At 43.9% G+C, this 19,076-nt stretch overlaps 1 protein-coding gene across 2 annotated transcripts in view; it reads left to right on the top strand.

Moving 5' to 3' along the window:
- Positions 1 to 19,076, top strand: part of LOC123374071 (inter-alpha-trypsin inhibitor heavy chain H3-like) — a 56,088-nt gene extending 37,012 nt beyond the window's left edge. The window contains exons 15-20 of one of the 2 annotated variants that reach the window (XM_045023516.1): positions 1,115 to 1,156; positions 3,011 to 3,124; positions 10,060 to 10,264; positions 10,913 to 11,085; positions 11,735 to 11,846; positions 17,083 to 19,076. In XM_045023516.1, coding sequence (XP_044879451.1) covers positions 1,115 to 1,156; positions 3,011 to 3,124; positions 10,060 to 10,264; positions 10,913 to 11,085; positions 11,735 to 11,846; positions 17,083 to 17,230 — 794 coding nt within the window. In that variant the 3' untranslated portion in view covers positions 17,231 to 19,076. The remainder of the gene's footprint in view (positions 1 to 1,114; positions 1,157 to 3,010; positions 3,125 to 10,059; positions 10,265 to 10,912; positions 11,086 to 11,734; positions 11,847 to 17,082) is intronic. The other variant, XM_045023517.1, reaches the window with a different exon arrangement.

Below are 19,076 nucleotides of genomic sequence, written 5' to 3' on the forward strand. Positions count from 1 at the left end.
CGAGTGATTTATGAGCCCAAGTCCCACTGGGTTTCAATGGGACTTAGAATCCTAAATCAGTAGGTGCTTTTGAAAACTTTGCTCCAGTGTGTGCCTGGTATTGTTCCTCATCACTGACTGGGTGATTGAAGCTGTTGAAGCAGGAGAAATAAAGAATAATGTACTTCCTGTATGAATTTTCGGACTGAATAATCATAGACTCTCAGATTGTCCTAAAGGGACAATTAGTTGATTTAGTCTCACCTTCTGTATAAACAGGCCATAGACTTTTACCAAGTTATCCCTGTACTGAGTCCAATTACTTGTTCGATTAAAGCCTATCTTCCAGAAAGCATCTAGAAGACCTCAAGAGATTGTGAGACTTACAATAAAATCATGAGAGTTGGCAATACTGAAAATTTTCCTTACAGCCTTCTAGCTGTATGATATATGACAAATATTTATTGCAAGTACTAATCATAACTTGACACAACCACTTCCACATTATCTTAACCACTATTCTTTTAGGTTCCATGTGTTATGAAGTAGATGGGTACAAATTAGTTTATCCCACTCTGTATTGTCTGTGATTATACAACTGAAATTGTATACCATAACACTGATTTTTACATATATTGTGTGCACAACCCTTATCTTTTATTCTTCCTTTGCAAGGTCACTGTGAAGGATCCTCCAAAACACCTTTGTGTTAGAGAGTGAGAATCATGTGAAATAATGTACACTGAAGACTCTCTGAAGAGGGGAAAACTTTTACTGTCTTTTTAATTCTGTTCAGAGCTAGTGAGGCAACTAAAAAAAAGAAATGGAATATCCAGGATTTTAGTATCTTAAATGTAGTTAGAGCATCTAAGATTGTGATGGTGAATATCTTGCCTCTTTACCCTAGCAACTTGAACTGTTGTGAGAAAACGCTTTTCGTCAACACATCCCCTTGAAACAGTAGTAAAAATGGTTTAAGCAATAATGTAGACAAGACAAAATGATATCCAATACTATTTCAGAAAGCATGACTGAAGCTTGAAAGGGGTGTGGGGGGGGGAACTTTTTTAAACTTCAAAAGATGCTAGTTTAAAATCATTTTGCTTCATCTAACTTTTTTTTTCCAATCTGTCAGATACTTCTATTCAGTATAGTTACCCTTCAAAGGCAAACTCTGGTAAGTTGTCTTTTTTTAAACATACCTACAAACCATACACAGTTCTCCCTTTTCAAGAACAAATATGTGATGTCATCACAATGCTCTTAAGAGAAAGTTAATTTTACCTGGGGTGTAGGTATTGTGAAAATGAATTCAAGTTAAGGTTGATAACAGTAACATAACTTTTCAACATGAATGAAGGCACAATAAAGCCATTATCAAAACTATAGCTTATGTAATTCATAAGTGTTTAGATACCAAAGATAGAGATGTTAATGGGAAATAAAAGCAAACACTTCAAGACAACATATAACACACTTTCTGTACTGTGTAACATAATTCATGTAGCTTGAAGTGCTATTCTAAAGTGACTGTGCAAAATTACACCATTTTACTTAACGTAACTGTTCCTGTTGTGTATTCCGAGTCACGTCTACCCTCTTTGGTAACAAAGTTACTCCTGTTAGCCATGGAAAGTCAAAACAGCTAAGAAAGTCAGGTGCTGATTCTACTTCAGCTTGTGCATACTCAACAGAATTTGTCAGTAAGTTTCAATGTAACAGTTATGCGACACGACTGAAGACAGTGGGGTTGTCCAGGTATCACTAAGTGCATGTCTGGAAGTCAGGGGGTTTCACAGGTGCAACTGACAGTCTAATTTTTTTGGCAAAATCAAATGATGCACAAGTTGAAAAGAACTGTACTTGACTCTCAGATCTCAGGTTGACGTTGCAAATCTGGCAATTAGAAAATACATCTTTCTCTTTGTAAGCTGTACACACTTGATTTGGAATCACTAAAACACGTTAAACACGAATGCCATTTTTACAGGCAAGAACATTTTAAGAACAGACCACATTTTAGCCTCAGATCCTACCTCATTTTCACTGGTAATCACTATGTTAGCCATCCAATCGCTATTAACCTTTCTGATGAACACCACAACAAAAAAGGCATTTAGCACTTCTGTCATTTCCATATTTTCTGTTGTTGTTTCTCTGATGGGTCCCCCTTGGGGTGCCACCTGGAACTGGAGTACCACTGAGCCCCCCTGACCCACCAGCCTGGGCTCACTTTTCCCTTTACTGCTGTAACCAGCCTGCCAAGCCCTCTCCCAGGCTCCAGCCTGCACTTTTGCCACAACACATACAGGTAGGGACAGACCCAGCTGCAGTTGCATGCAGGCAGGTTCTTTAACTAGCTCCTGCATGGGAAGGCACATCTAGGGCACCTCTCAGTTCTTATGGCACATACCTCCTCTCTGGAGTGTAAACCCAAAATTATAACATCTTGCACTACACAGGGAACTGTACAGCATAAGCTCATGAGATTCACCCACTCCCTCAATGTGAAGAGGACATATACACACACTGGTTTTAGACAAAGCAAAAACAAGTTTCTTAACTACAAAAGATTTTCAGTGATTATAAGGGATAGCAAACAGATCAAAGCAAATTACCTAGCAAATAAACAAAACACGCAAACTAAGCTTAATATACTAAAGAGATTGGATATGAATAGCAAATTCTCACCCTGAATGATGATACAACTAGGCTGTAGGCTCTTAAGGGGCAAGCTGTGCTGGCTTACAATTTATAAACCTCCGTTGTTCCATTCACAGGCTAAAAATCCCTCTAGTCTGGGTCCAGCACTTCCCCCCAGTTTAGTCTTTGTTCATGCTGTATTGTTTTCCCAACAGATGTCTGGAATTTTGTTCACATCTATTTTGTTCTTCTTTGTTGCACTTCCAGTGAATGTCGTTGGGTGAAGAGTCTAATTACTAATTATCTCAGCCATAACTTACTGTTTCTCTATCAATGAGAGGCTGCTTTTGTAAATCATTTAATCTGAGCCATTGTAATGTGTTTGCAGTTGATGGAGATCCACATTTCCTTATAGAAGTGCCACAGAAAAAAGACCATCTTTGCTTCAATATCAATTTAGATCCAGGTGTGGTGTTAAACCTAGTAAAAGACCCTGACACAGGTGAGTTAATATTTATCTAAAGTAAAAGGGCAAAAAGTCCAGGAGGGAAAGGACGAGAAATCATTTTGATTCTGAACGGAGAAAAGACACGTAGTGGGTGACACCACCAGTACCTGTCTACTTCCAGATAAAATGTGTTTGATAGGATATGCAAGTGAATGAGGACAAATGCAGGGATGGATTTAAGTAGCAGCACTAACTTTATTAACACTTCTCCATGGATTGAGGTTTATCTGCCATATATCTCCATACTAGGCATTTAAGTGGGTCCAGTGAGGGTTTACAGGGCTCCTATCATGTAGCCCAGAGGTTCTCAAACTTTAGCAACCGAAGGACCCCCATCTTGATTTACAGTTTTTGCAGATCCTCAACCCCCCAGGTCAGCCTTAGGCCCTGGCCCCACTCTACCCCAGGCTCTGACCCCACTCCCTTTCCCCCAAGGTGCCACCCCGCCCCCTTCTTCCTGCCCTCATCACCGCCACCTCTCCTCTTTCCCACCTCTTTCCACCCCCTCCCCTGAGTGCGTTCCATCCCTGCTCCTCCCCCTCCCTCTTAGCACCTCCTGCACACCACTGAACAGCTGTTCTGTGGCGTGCAGGAGGCGCTGGGAGGAAGGAGGCAGAGTTGATCAGTGGGGCCAGCAGCCCCGGACCTGACTCGTGGAGTACCCTCACGACTCCCAAGGGTCTGTGGACCCATTTGAGAAACTCTGATGTAGCCCATAAATAAGAACATACATAAGAACATAAGAATGCCCCTACTATGTCAGACCAAAGGTCTATCTACCCCAGTATCCTGTCTTCCGACAGTAGCCAGTGCCAGGTGTCCCAGAGGGAATGACCAGAACAGGTAATCATCAAGTGATCCATCCCCTGTCGCTCATTCCCAGCTTCTGGCAAACAGAGGCTAGAGACATCATCCCTGCCCATCCTGGCTAATAGCCATTGATGGACCTATCCTCCATGAATTTATCTAGTTCATTTTTGAACCCTGTTATGATCTTGGCCTTCACAACATCCTCTGGCAAGGAGTTCCACAGGTTTACTGTGTGTTGTATGAAGAAATACTTCCTTTTATTTGTTTTAAACCTGCTGCCTATTAATTTCATTTGGTGACCCCTAGTTCTTGTGTTATGAGAAGTAGTAAACAACACTTCCTTATATACTTTCTCTATACCAGTCACGATTTTATAGACCTCAATCATATCTCCTCTTAGCCATCTCTTTTCCAAACTGAAAAGTCCCAGTTTTATTAATCTCTCCTCATATGGAAGCCATTCCATACCCCTAATAATTTTTGTTGCCCTTTTCTGAACCTTTTCCAATTCCAATATATCTTTTTTGAGATGGGGCAACCACATCTGCACACAGTATTCAAGATGAGAGTGTATCATGGATTTATATAGAGGCAACATGATATTTTCTGTTCGATTATCTATCCCTTTCTTAATTATTCCCAGCATTCTGTTCGCTTTTTTGACTGCCACTGCACATTGAGTGAATGTTTTCAGACAATTATCCACAATGACTCCAAGATCTCTTTCTTGAGTGGTAACAGCTAATTTATACCCCATCATTTTATATGTATAGTTGGGATTATGCTTTCTAGTGTGCATTACTTTGCATTTATCAACATGAAATTTCATCTGCCATTTTGTTGCCCAGTCAGCCAGTTTTGAGAGATCCTTTTATAGCTCTTCTCAGTCTGCCTGGGTCTTAACTATCTTGAGTAATTTTATATCATCTGCAAATTTTGCCACCTCACTGTTTACCCCTTTTCCCAGATCATTTATGAAAATGTTGAACTCTCCACTGCCTACCCCTAGGATTCAGCCCTCACACTCCTTGCAGCAAAGAGGACAGAAAAAAAGACTTTGGTCTGTGAAGACTTCAGGTCTCTCCTTTTCCTGAGGTCTACCAGCAAAATCCCAGGTCTCTTATTTCTGGAGGCTGGCCTTTTACCTGCACTGGACATGGGCCTTAGGTTACAACAAGCTAAATATTCCTACCAATTCTTAACATTCAATTTCTAAGTCCTTTTCCTATTCAACTTAACTGTGGCCTGGTCTACACTAGGCGTTTAAATCGGTTTTAGGAGCCTAAAACCGATTTAACGCCACAACCGTCCACACTAGGAGGCACCTTATATCGATTTTAATGGCTCTTTAAATCGGTTTCTGTACTCCTGCCCGACGAGAGGAGTAGCGCTAATATCGGTATTAACATATCGGAATAGGGTTAGTGTGGCCGCAATCGACGGTATTGGCCTCCGGGAGCTATCCCACAGTGCACCACTGACCACTCTGGACAGCATTCTCAACTCGGATGCACTGGCCAGGTAGACAGGAAAAGCCCCGTGAACTTTTGAAATTCATTTCCTGCTTCGACAGCGTGGAGAGCTCATCATCACAGGTGACCACGCACAGCTCATCAGCACAGTTAACAATGCAGTCTCCTGAGAATCGAAAAAGAGCCCCAGCATGGACTGCTCGGGAGGTAATGGATCTGATCGCTATATGGGGAGAGGATTCAGTGCTAACAGAACTGCGTTCCAAAAGACGAAATGAAAAAGTATTTGAAAGAATTTCTAAGTCTATGACGGATAAAGGCCACAGCAGGGACTCCGTGCAGTGCAGAGTGAAAGTTAAGGAGCTCAGACAAGCCTACCAGAAAACCAAAGAAGCAAACGGAAGGTCCGGGGCAGGTCGAAAAACATGCCGCTTCTATGATGACCTGCATGCAATTTTAGGGGGCTGCGCCACAAGTACCCCACCCCTGACCGTGGATTCCGAGGTGGGGGTTGTAATCTCTGCCATGTCAGACGGGGAAGATGAAGAGGAAGAAGAAGAGGAAGACCTCGCAGAGAGCACACAGCACTCCGTGACCCCCAGCAGCCAGGAGCTTTTTATCACCCTGATGGAATTACCCTGCTCCCAGCCCTCACAAGCAACTATTCCAGAGAATGACGCCATGGAAGGGAGCTCTGGTGAGTGTACCTTTGCAAATAGCAAACAGTGTTTTTTAAGCAAGCCTTTTTTAATGATTGATTTGCCCTGAGGACTTGGGACGCATTCGCAGACAGTATAGTTACTTAGAAAAGTTTGTTAACATGTCCGGGGATTGAGAGGAAATCCTCCAGGGACATCTCGATGAAGCGCTCCTGTAGGTACTCCAGAAGCCTTTGCAGAAGGTTTCTGGGCAAGGCATCCTTGTTCCGCCCACCATGGTAGGACACTTTACCATGCCATGCATGTAGCAAGTAATCAGGTATCATTGCGTGGCAAAGCATAGCGGCGTATGGTCCCGGTGACTGCTGGCATTCAAGAAGCATGCGCTCTTTATCTTGTTCTGTTATCCTCAGCAAAGTGATATCGTTCAGGATAACCTGGTTAGAAATCAGGAATTTAAGTAAGGGGGGGTGGCCATTTTTCTACTGGGTTCGTGGAATGCAGCAGCTTAAAAAAAACACTTTCCTGCACGTAGCGAAGCGGGGGGAGGGGAGGAGTGAAATGCCGATGATCTTTTCTGTTTGGTCACCGGCGAGGCGACCTTCCCCAAGCTACCGGACAAGCAGTGGGTGGGGGGGAGGGGGAAGGTTGTTGATTAGCAGGGAGCTAGCGTGGTATTAGCCATGCGTTGGGGGGGAGGGGTAAATCACTGAGACAGTGGCTTACCATGGCCGCATGCAAGCTGAATCCTGATGCCTGGACCTGTGTCTGAGATCTGTAACCCAAGAGTTGCAAGCAGGCACTATTAAGATGAAAAATGCGACCTTGTAGGGAAATCACATGTGCTATGTAAGGTGAATAGTGCTTTTCACTGTGAAAGAGTATAACCATTGTTCTGTAAAATGTATCTTTCTAAATATTTATCTCCCTCATGCAGCTGCAAATATTTCAAGCGTCCCTCCTCCATCCCAAAGGCTAGCACAGATAAGGCGGAGGAAAAAGAAGACGCGAGATGAGATGTTCTCGGATATTATGGAAGTTACACGCAATGAAAGAGCTCATCTGAATGAGTGGAAGGACGTGGTTTCAAATTACAGGAAAGAGGCCAGTGAACGTGAGGACAGGAGGGATGAACGTGAGGACAGGAGGGACAACCGAGATGAGAGGTGGCGGCAGGAAGACCGGCAGGAAAATCAGCGGTGGCGGCAGGAAGATCAGCGGTGGCGGGATGCAACTCTGGGGCTGCTGCGTGATCAAACTGACATGCTCCGGCGTCTTGTGGAGCTTCAGGAACGGCAGCAAGATCACAGAGTGCCGCTGCAGCCCCTGTATAACCACCCTCCCCCCTCACCATGTTCCTTAGCCTCCTCACCCAGACGTGTAAGAACGCGTGGGGGGAGGCTCCGTGCACCCGCCCACTCCACCCCCGTGGACAGCCCAACCAGAAGGATGTCGTTACTCTGAATTTTATTTTTTTAATGGCCTTCTCCATCCCTCCTTTCCTCCTCCCAAAGCACACCCTTACTTCTCTCCCTCTTTTTATAATGAATCAATAAAGAATTCATGCTTTTTAAATGAGAGTGACTTTATTTGCATAAGTAAGCTGTACTCGAAGGGGGAGGGGGAGTTGCTTACAGGGACTGAGTCAATCAAGGGGGTTGGGTGTTCATCAACAAACACAGCAGTCACACTGTACCCTGGCCATTGATGAAGCTCGTTTTCAAAGCTTCTCTGATGCGCACCGCTTCCTGGTGTGCTCTTCTAATCTCCCTGGTGTCTGGCTGCGCGTAATCAGCGGCCAGGTGATTTGCCTCAGCCTCCCACCCCGCCATAAAGGTCTCCCCCTTACTCTCACAGAGATTGTGGAGAATACAGCAAGCAGCAATAACATAGGGGACATTGGTTTGGCTGAGGTCTGAGCGAGTCAGTAATGTGCGCCAGCGCGCCTTTAAACGGCCAAATGCACATTCCACCACCATTCTGCACTTGCTCAGCCTGTAATTGAACAGATCCTGACCACTGTCCAGGCTGCCTGTGTATGGCTTCATGAGCCATGGCATCAAGGGGTAGGCTGGGTCCCCCAGGATAACGACAGGCATTTCAACATCCCCAACTGTTATTTTCTGGTCTGGGAAGTAAGTCCCTTGCTGCAGCCGTTTAAACAGAGTAGTGCTTCTGAATACGCGAGCGTCATGAACCCTCCCTGGCCATCCCGCGTGGATGTTTGTGAAACGTCCCTTGTGATCCACCAGTGCTTGCAGCACCATTGAAAAGTACCCCTTCCGGTTTACGTACTGGGTGCCCTGGTGCTGCGGTGCCAAGATAGGGATATGGGTTCCATCTATCGCCCCCCCACAGTTAGGGAATCCCATTGCAGCAAAGCCATCCACTATGGCCTGCACGTTTCCCAGAGTCACAACCTTTCGTAGCAGCAGCTTAGTGATTGCTTTGGCTACTTGCATCACAGCAGCCCCCACAGTAGATTTTCCAACTCCAAATTGATTCCCGACTGACCGGTAGCTGTCTGGCGTTGCAAGCTTCCACAGGGCTATCGCCACTCGCTTCTCTACTGTGAGGGCTGCTCTCATCTTGGTATTATGGCGTTTCAGGGCAGGGGCAAGCAAGTCACAAAGTTCCATGAAAGTGCCCTTACGCATGCGAAAGTTTCGCAGCCACTGGGAATCGTCCCACACCTGCAATACAATGCGGTCCCACCAGTCAGTGCTTGTTTCCCGGGCCCAAAATCGGCGTTCAATGGATAGAATCTGCCCCATTACCATCAGGATCTCCAAAGCGCCGGGGCCCGCGGTTTGAGATAATTCTGTGTCCACGTCCTCATCACTGTCATCGCCGCGCTGCCGTATCCGCCTCTTACTCGCCTCGGTTCGAAGGTCCTGGTTCAGCATATACTGCACGAGAGTGCGCGAGGTGTTTAAAACATCCACGATTGCGGTATGGAGCTGAGCAGGGTCCATGCTTGCTGTGCTATGGCGTCTGCACGGTTCACCAAGCAAAAAAGGCGCGAAACGGTTGTCTGCCGCTGTCAGGGAGGGAGGGAGGGGTGAGGCTGTACCCAGAACCACCCGCGAAAATGATTTTTGCCCCATCAGGCACTGGGATCTCAACCCGGAAATGCCAAGGGGCGGGGGAGGCTGCGGGAACTATGGGATAGCTACGGGATAGCTACCCACAGTGCAACGCTCCAGAAATCGACGCTAGCCTCGGACCATGGACGCACACCACCGATTTAATGTGTTTAGTGTGGCCGCGCACACTCGATTTTATAAAATCTGTTTTACAAAACCGGTTTATGCAAATTCGGAATAGTCCCGTAGTGTAGACGTACCCTGTGTCTCCATGATACTATAAAGAAGATGATAAAAACCTACCAGGCCTCAGCCCTTTGGCCTGAATAGGAAAAATTCCTTTCCACCCCCTAAAACAGGTGATCGGTCAGACCCAAGGCATCCTAAAAAACTCAGTTCCTATGCTATCTAACTATGAGGAGGGAGTGTGGGTTTAGATAAAATGGGACAAGAAGCTTGAGAAATCTCAGGCAAATGGAGGAGTGTCCCTAGGAAGGAGGGGCCTACTCCTGCATACACTCCCCCTTTCATTCCAAAGCTGTCTGGCGCCTTCTGGATCCAATCAAGTCTCCCACCCACTAAACTAAGTGGAGGCATTCTGCTCATCCGTCTCCTTAAGTGATATACCACCTGAATCTTGCTAAACTAATGCTCCCTAATGCAACTGCTATGTCAGTGGTCTAAAGCTTCGTGTGCAGGAGAGGCCAAAATGAAAAGAAATACAGGCAAGAGACTGAAGGAGAAAAAGGTGGAGTAGTAAATTGGTAGCCAGTGAAAGGATTGGAAATTATTCTATAAAATGGTTCAGCTACATAGTACTTTCCTTCTCCAGGTCATTCCTCAATATTTCCTGATCAGAATCTATCTGTACAGTAATAGCACATTTTGTTCCTTTATAACAGGCATCACAGTTAATGGGCAGCTTATTGGAAAAAAGAAAGTCAGAAACAATGCACAGATCCAAAAAACATATATTGGAAAACTTGGGATTGTAAATACACAACTGGATTTAAAAATAGAAATAACGACTGAAAAAATCACCCTCCAGAATGGCAGAAAGACAGCCACTTTTACCTGGCTTGATACAATCACCCTACAACAAGAAGGGTAAAGTACAACACAAAAGCCCAGACTTGTTCAAGAATGTTCAAACTTATGAAACCATTAGTATGTAAATGTAATTAAGGCTGATGGCAGTGGCAATCTGATTAACAAATCCTTGGGAGCCACGTACCCTGTTCGTGCATTCAATTGCTTGTTTCAATGCAGTTAGGCGCTGATTCAAGAAAGCACTTCTGCACACACTTAGTTGAGCATATGTTTAAGTGCTATCCCAAACAAGGATGCTTTCCTGAATTAGGATCTTAGATATGAATGGTATGATCCTGCAGCTACCTACAAACATGTAGACCTCTGCATCGGCATGGAACCCCATTGACTTCAGTGGAGCTCCAGATGAGCACAGGAGTATGTATGTGTGCATACAGTTGCAGGATTGAGGTTTTAGTCTCTTCACTCTTGAACTCTTTGCTACCACATATTAAGTATCACTTGTTGAAATATTTTGTTTGATTTATGGATCTTCAGAAAGTTTTGTTAAAAAAAAAAAACTTACTCTGCCAGATGGATTTTACATAGATTCCCTGGTCTGTTAGTTAACTTATTGTCCACAATATTAAATGCTGAAAACCAAAAATGAACAGTTATGAGGTCTCCTCACAAATTTTATTTTTCACCTTTCTTCTCCTGCTGCAGTTTGACTATGGAGATAAATAGGGAAAAGAATCTAGTGCTTTCATTCAGAGATGATGCAACTTTTATTGTTGTTTTGCATCGAGTGTGGAAGAAGCATCCTATACACCATGATTTCCTAGGATTGTACACGCTGGATAGTTACAAGGCATCTGAACACACCCATGGCTTATTAGGTAAGAATTCACATCCATTGAAACGGGTGAACACTACCTTAATTTAAAAGACTGACATTTTCCAGACTGGTTCAGTTAGGGAAAAGTAATCATGTGTCCACATTCTCAGAGCTAAGATGTATAGAATATTTTTAAAGTATCACCTCCTATATATTAACTCTTTTATTGTATCTGGTCCTAGTTTGTATATTAAAAATAAAAATGGGATGTAGGGCTATAACTTCAATAAAAAACTGCATTATGGAAAAAACTCAGAATATGAAAACATGTTTTGTAAGTGAGAGATAGTCTACAGCCCATGTCTTAAACTCATAGAAATTACAAATGGAGATGACCTAATAGATCACATTTAGCTCATTCTCTTGGGGTAAGTGCAGAAGTTTTCCCTACAGTATATTTTCTTGTGCTTTGTCTAGGCTAGTTTTAAATGTCTCAAGATATGGGATTCTACTACTTCTCTTGGGAGAGTATGCCATAGACTAACAGATCTCCCCATTATGAAGTTTTTCTGGGAATTTCAAAATTTCCTTCTCTTAATTTCATCCCCTCACTGCTAGTTATACCTGCTTGTATGTATCAAAAGTATCTTATAGCCATCAGTTGATTTAACAGCAGTTTCTGATATTGTATTTTCTCCCCTTATTTTCAGGACAGTTTTTCCAGCACATTGATTTTGAAGTTTTTGACATCCGTCCTGGATCTGACCCCGAGAAATCACATGCCACAATGATTGTCAAAAACAATAAACTGACAGTAACTAGGTAACCAAATTATTAAGAAATACTTCCCTACCCTGAAAAGGTCTGTAATTTGGGGAGAGGAAGATGGGAAAATTCTCTAGCTGTTACAGTAAAGGACTGGGTTTGGTTCTTTTTTCCATAAAAGACAGTGTTGTGTATTTGGTTGTCATGGGTTTTGTTACTATGGCAACTGAGTTAGACTATTAAGGGATAGCTCAGCCGGTTTCAACCGGCTGAGTGAGCTCTCTGTTTCTGTAAATAAAATGGAGGTTTTGGTTAGCTGTCTGCTCTCTGGCCTCAAGTGATTGCTTCCTACACCGGCTGCCCCAAGGATATAACACTGGTGACGAGGATGGGATCCTGGTGCTGCTCCAGTAACAGAAGGAAGTAGAAGTCAAGGTAAAGAACAAACAAAGGAAAAAAAGCTGCTTGTTTGCACTGACTGTGAAAGTGAAACTAAAAATCATGGCTACTCTGACCAGGCCCCTGGAGCCTTTTGATGAGAATACAGAGCAGTGGCATGTGTATACTGAGCGTTTTGAGCTTTTTGGTATTGCAAATGACATTACAGAAGCGAAGAAGGTGCCAATATTCTTAACTGTTGTAGGGGCTAAAACCTACTCTCTGCTACGCAGCTTACTACACCCTGTTAAGCCTGAGACTAAATCTTACAGTGACATTGTGGAAATGCTGGGGTCTCATTTCTCCCCAAAACCACTGGTAATTGTTGAAAGATATAGGTTCCACAAAAGAGACCAAAAGGAAGATGAAACAGTTGTACAATTTGTAGCCATTTTAAAAAAGCTAGCAGAACACTGTGAATTTAAAGAGATGTTAAATGATGCCCTGCGTGACAGGTTAGTGTGTGGCCTCTGCAGTGAAGCTATACAGAAGCGCCTACTGACAGAGGCTCAGCTTACATTACAGAAGGCTGTTGATATTGCTGTCTCCATGGAACTGGCTACAAGGGAGGCACAATACATCGGTGCATCCCCTAGGGTGCAAAAAGTGTCACAAGAACTGACCCACAAAACGGTGCAGAGTCAAGAATGTTACCGCTGTGGTAAGCTGGGTCACCAGGCATCAGAATGCTGGTGTAAGGACCTGGTGTGTCGACACTGTGGCAAAAAGGGACACATTGAGTATGCCTGTAAACAAAAGAAAAAGAGGCCTGTGGTCTGGCCGACAAAAAGAGGAACCTTGCATACCCTAGAGCAGACCCAGGATGATCAAGGTGACACCTCCTCACAAGAGGAAGTGCCACTGCATGTTTTGTCTTTGGCAGCGGGCTCACATGAATACTGGGTAACCCCCTTATTGGAGGGCAAACCTATACGCATGAAACTAGACACCGGTGCAGCTGTCTCGCTGGTTCCTGAGACTGTGTATAAGGAAAAGCTACAGCATCTTCCGCTTAAGGCAACAAAAACTGTTCTGAAGACATATACAGGTGAAGCTGTGCCCATGTTGGGCACTATTGATGTTAAGGTGGAGCTCAATGGACAGGCAGCTAAATTGCCACTGTTTGTGGTGAGAGGTGACTACCCAGCCTTAATGGGTAGGTCTTGGCTTGGGAAGATTCAGCTGAACTGGGCAGAAGTGCACCGGATGACTAAAGAAGAAACCAGTCTAACCCCTATACTAAGGAAACATGCTGCTGTTTTTGGAGATGATTTGGGAAGTATGAAGGGAATCACTGTGACATTGAACATTAAACCTGGCAGTCCACCAAAATATCTGAAAGCCCGAACTGTGCCATATGCCATCAGGCCAAAAGTTGAAGCAGACCTGGAGCGCCTGGTCACCAATGGAGTCCTAATACCAGTTACCCATAGCTCATGGGCCACTCCTATCGTTCCAATAGTGAAGAAAGATGGCTCTCTCCGGATTTGCGGTGATTTTAAAGTCACTGTCAACCCAGTGTTGTGTGCAGAGCAATACCCGCTTCCCCGCATCGATGACCTCTTCGCAGGCCTGGCTGGGGGACAAAAGTTCAGTAAGATTGATCTGAGTCAAGCATATTTACAGATGCACGTTGATGAAAAGTCCCAAGAGCTGTTGACTATTGTGACTCATAAGGGGCTTTATCGATACTGTCGCCTACCCTTCGGAATCACATCGGCTCCCGCCCTGTTCCAGAGGGCTATGGACCAGATCTTGTGTGGCTTGTCAGGAGTTCAGTGCTATCTGGATGATATCCTGGTCACTGGAAGAAATGAAGAGGATCACTTAAAGAATTTAGAGGCTACCCTACAAAGACTGGAAGAGTATGGCCTACGAGTTCGCAAAGACAAGTGTGAATTCTTCAAGCCCTCTGTTGAATATTTGGGACACATCATCGATTCTGCAGGTCTTCATAAGGCCCCTGCAAAAGTTAAAGCTATTGTTGAGGCTCCCCCACCTCGAAATGTAAGCCAGCTACGCTCATTTCTAGGACTACTGAACTATTATGGAAAGTTCATCTCACAGTTAGCCACACTGCTAAAACCACTTCATGAGCTCCTTGGGCAGAACAAGGCCTGGAAGTGGACTGAAGCCTGTGATGTTGCATTTAACAAAGCTAAGGATGCATTGTTAAATTCTGAAGTTCTAACGCACTTTGATCCATCCTTACCCCTGCAATTGGCCTGCGATGCTTCCCCTTATGGAGTGGGAGCGGTCGTGTCACACATTATGCCTTCGGGAGAAGAAAGACCTATTGCTTTTGCTTCACGCACTCTAAGCAAAGCAGAAACTAACTACGCCCAAATCGAACGTGAGGCATTAGGAATTGTTTTTGGAATTAGGAAGTTTCATCAGTACCTGTTTGGGCGAAAGTTTACTCTTCTTACAGACCATCGACCTCTGACATCCATTTTTGGACCCTACACAGGCATTCCCCCATTAGCTGCTAGTCGTATGCAACGTTGGGCATTGATACTTTCTGCACACACATATGAAATCAAATATCGGAAATCCACTCTGCACGGCAATGCAGATGGCCTCTCAAGGTTGCCTTTACCGGTCAAACATCAAGATAGTGCCCAAAAGGAAATCTTCTACTTTGAACAGGTAGAGAATACACCCATCACTGCTACTCAGATAAAGAAGGCAACCCGCGTTGACCCAGTATTATCCCAAGTTATGGACCTGGTGATGCATGGAAAATCTCGACAAACCTCTCCGGTCTCACCCGACCTTGTTCCCTACATGTCCAGGCGGACGGAGTTATCGGTCCAATCTGGTTGTTTGTTGTGGGGGAGGCGTGTCATTATTCCACCACCCCTGAGATCACAGATGTTAGAACAGCTACATTCCGGTCACTGTGGAATAGTGCGCATGAAGGAAATTGCACGAAGCTATTTTTGGTGGCCTAGATTGGACAGTGCTATTGAAGAGAAGGCAAAAGCTTGTATGTCATGTCAGAGTGTAAGAAATGCACCCCAGTGGGCACCCCTACACCCATGGGACTGGCCTGAAAACCCGTGGCAACGTATTCACGTTGACTTTGCTGGCCCCCTTGAAGGAAGCATGTTCTTGGTGGCAGTAGATGCCCATTCTAAATGGCCAGAAGTCTCTATAATGCAGTCCACTACTGCAGAGAGTACTATCCAAAAACTACGAGGACTCTTTAGTCGTTTTGGTCTGCCAGAACAACTTGTGAGCGACAACGGACCGCAGTTCGTCTCTCAGGAGTTTCAAAATTTTATGAAGGCAAATGGGATACACCACATCACGTCAGCACCATATCATCCGTCCACCAACGGATTAGCTGAAAGATTTGTGCAGACAATGAAAAACGCTTTGAAATCAGCAAAGGGACAACACTCCATTCAAAAGCGTCTGGATACCTTCTTACTTTCCTATAGAAACACACCTCATGCTACGACCCAGGCTTCCCCAGCCTTTCTAATGATGGGACGACAGCTGCGCACTTGCTTTGATCTGCTGAAACCTTCTGAACCCAGACAAACTGTGCAACATCAGCAGCAATATCAAGTAATCAGACGGGCACCCAGAGCAAAAGACCGAACCTTTAGCCCAGGGCAGCCAGTTTTGGCTCGGAATTATACTTCCAGAGCTAAATGGGTCCCGGCCACAGTCATCACTCAAACAGGACCTGTTTCCTATACAGTCCGGACTGCAGAGAATCTTACCTGGCGGCAACATGTAGATCAGCTGTTGCCAGGTCATGCCAGTCTTCAGGACCCATCTGCAGTTGAGGGGTCTGACTTCACCCCTCCTGGTGAGACACCGAATCATGAGTCACCTGTTCCTGACTGTTCTCCTCCATTACTGCCGGCAGCTGAGATACCCCTTTGCCCAGCACGAGCTGATACCACCTCCTCACCTATTCGTGCTGCGGACCCTGAGCCCCTAGTATTTTCGGGTGCAACAACACCAGAAGTTTGCCGTAATCCACCTAGAGACAGAAGGCCTCCTCATCGGCTGGACCTTTAGTTAGGGCGAACCCACGGTTATGGGGCAAAATAATCCCCAGGGTTTAGACGGGAATGGAGGCAGTCTACCCTCCTTCTCTAGTTTAGTGTGTGTTTTATTTAGGGGATGTTCTTATTAGGGGGGGAGGAATATGTTGTGTATTTGGTTGTCATGGGTTTTGTTACTATGGCAACTGAGTTAGACTATTAAGGGATAACTCAGCCGGTTTCAACCGGCTGAGTGAGCTCTCTGTTTCTGTAAATAAAATGGAGGTTTTGGTTAGCTGTCTGCTCTCTGGCCTCAAGTGATTGCTTCCTACACCGGCTGCCCCAAGGATATAACAGACAGGCAACACAATAGTCTCCCTGAGAGACAGAGCACAGTGTGAGAGTCTTCTTCTGTAAGAATCTCCATCTTGAACTGTTTCACGGCACAGCACTCTTCCCCAAGTGAACAGGCAGGAACCTTACATCTACAATGGTGCAGTACATACAACAAAATTATAACCTCTCCTTACAATTATTTAGCTACATATTCCTGATTATGCAACAGACTTGCTGTTTGACCATGGAAAAGCCACTTAAACCCTTTTTACACTAGAAAAACTACCTGTTGTTGCCTAGAAGGTACCAACTGAATGGATCCAGCATGGTTTAGTTGCAAGTGTAGACAAAGACTGCTACTGTATTCATAGGTAAATACTAGTCTAAAGAATTTATACAAAGACAAACCTGGTAAAATTGCTAAGCTCGCAGACAGACAGATTCAGAATCAGAGCTGCACCACATTACAAAGTACTATTATTTTGGTTCATTCATGCTTTTTGTCTTTATTTCAGGATTAGTGAGAAAGATTATGGAAAAGACCCCAGTCATGGAACAATCGTCCCCTGCTGGTTTATTCATAACAATGGTACAGGACTGATTGATGGAGCTCACACCGACTATATTGTTTCCAACCTATTTAGCACACCATTTATAAACTAAGCAGCAAACTTACATGAGCAGTCTCATACTTTAAAGAAAGAGTTAGCTACAAGAAAACAATACAGAGAAATAAAGTTGCTTTTACTCATTATTAAATGTAGCTGATCGCTGCAGTTTTTAATCTTTGATATTTACCCAACTTTGATGCACATGGCATGTCTCAGTAATCACTTCTGAGTAAATATTATGATCTGGATAGTAATTTTGTCTGCCTTTGGCCTGTGCCATGTGTACATCTAGTATCATGTTTATACGTTTGCTTCGATTATAGACTGTGAGATCTGCTCCTGCTCACATTAAAGTCAATGACAAAACGTGCATAAACTCCAGTGGGAACAGAATTGTGCCCACTAGTTGTGCCTAGTGGCCCAGTCAATGTGGGTAGCTAGTCACACCAGGAAAGGAAGCTGCACCACTTGATTCTTATTCACCTGACAGGGCAGCATGCTGCATTCATGCCTGCATAGCCTTCTATGCAGAGAGAAAAGGAGCTTCTGTCAGATCAAAGTCTCAACATGTAGGGTAGATTTTACTGTTCAGAGGCATCCTTACTCTTTCCTCACTCATTTTCTCCTGCCCCTTTGGGAATCAGGTGTCTATGCTATTTCCAGGAGCTCCTGTTTTCTTACTAAGATTAAATGGTGGACAGCTGACAGCTACTGCAAGGCTTCTGGATTCTCAGAACAAGTTTAATCCCTCATGCACCAACAAATGGGATGGTTCCATCCACAGTGTCAAACATCATATGTAACATTAAACATTCATCCATGAACATAAAAGCTATATTTGGCAATTTTAACATAAAATTAAGACTAACAGAAAACTTTTCAGTTGTACTTTACTTTTCAAGAGACATGCATCTAATTTCCATACATGCATCATTTATAACATTGGCATAATATTATGGCTTTACAACTCAGAAATATGTACTTGTTTTCCCAAGTGTTCTACAATATAATACAAAGTGACTTGTTTCCTGATGCCTGGTCTAAACAGAGGAGCATTATTGGCAAAGTTACGGGAGGAGAGGACTGGAATAATTGGAGGTGTTGCAGAACAAAATTTAATTGCATTGGTAAACTTTTAAGCAGTTCCAGAACTGGAATAATTGAAGATGGGGGAAAGGGATGTTGTGACAGTCTATACTTCTATGGTCATCAATTTTATAAGACTATGATAAATTTTGTACAAAGTATGCCTTGTGAGATATCATTTAAAACATTATCTTCTGCTGAACATTATTGTCCTGGTAAAATATGTGTATCAACATTGTATGTAAAGTTATAAGTTTATATTGTATAACATTGCTGCAACATGTTCCAGAGTTAGAAAAGCAGGCCCAAACCCGTTTTTCAGAGACAAAGAAACACTAGCAACCCAGCCAGGTGTTAGTTATCACTGGTTTAAGCAGTCATTCTTCAGCAATGGAAGGGATAAACAAGAAATTTACATTTCATCACAGAGACTGTTCAATCCTCACACCCACAAGAGGCTACTTTTCACCTTCACCCCAGGTGGGGGTAATCCTCAAAAATGGTAGTGTGGTATAAGAGAGAGAGAGACAGTGACATCCATTTAACCTCTTTTCCTCCCATCTCTGCTCATGACACCATGACATCGACTGAATTAAGGGGGAGTTATCCCAGGCTGAAAAGGAGACCCAGCCTGTGAAATTTACAACAGCATATGGTGAGACAAAACCTTTGTTTTTAAGTTCACGTACCTTGTTAAATTAGGTATTAGCTGGCTTATTACTCTTTTATAACCAATCATGACTTTTATGCATCATCCCTTGTAATCACTTAAAATCTATCTTTCTGGAGTTAATAAACTTATCTTATTGTTT

The sequence above is a fragment of the Mauremys mutica genome, chromosome 7 (assembly GCF_020497125.1).
Source record: "Mauremys mutica isolate MM-2020 ecotype Southern chromosome 7, ASM2049712v1, whole genome shotgun sequence".
NCBI classification, from domain to species: Eukaryota; Metazoa; Chordata; order Testudines; family Geoemydidae; genus Mauremys; species Mauremys mutica.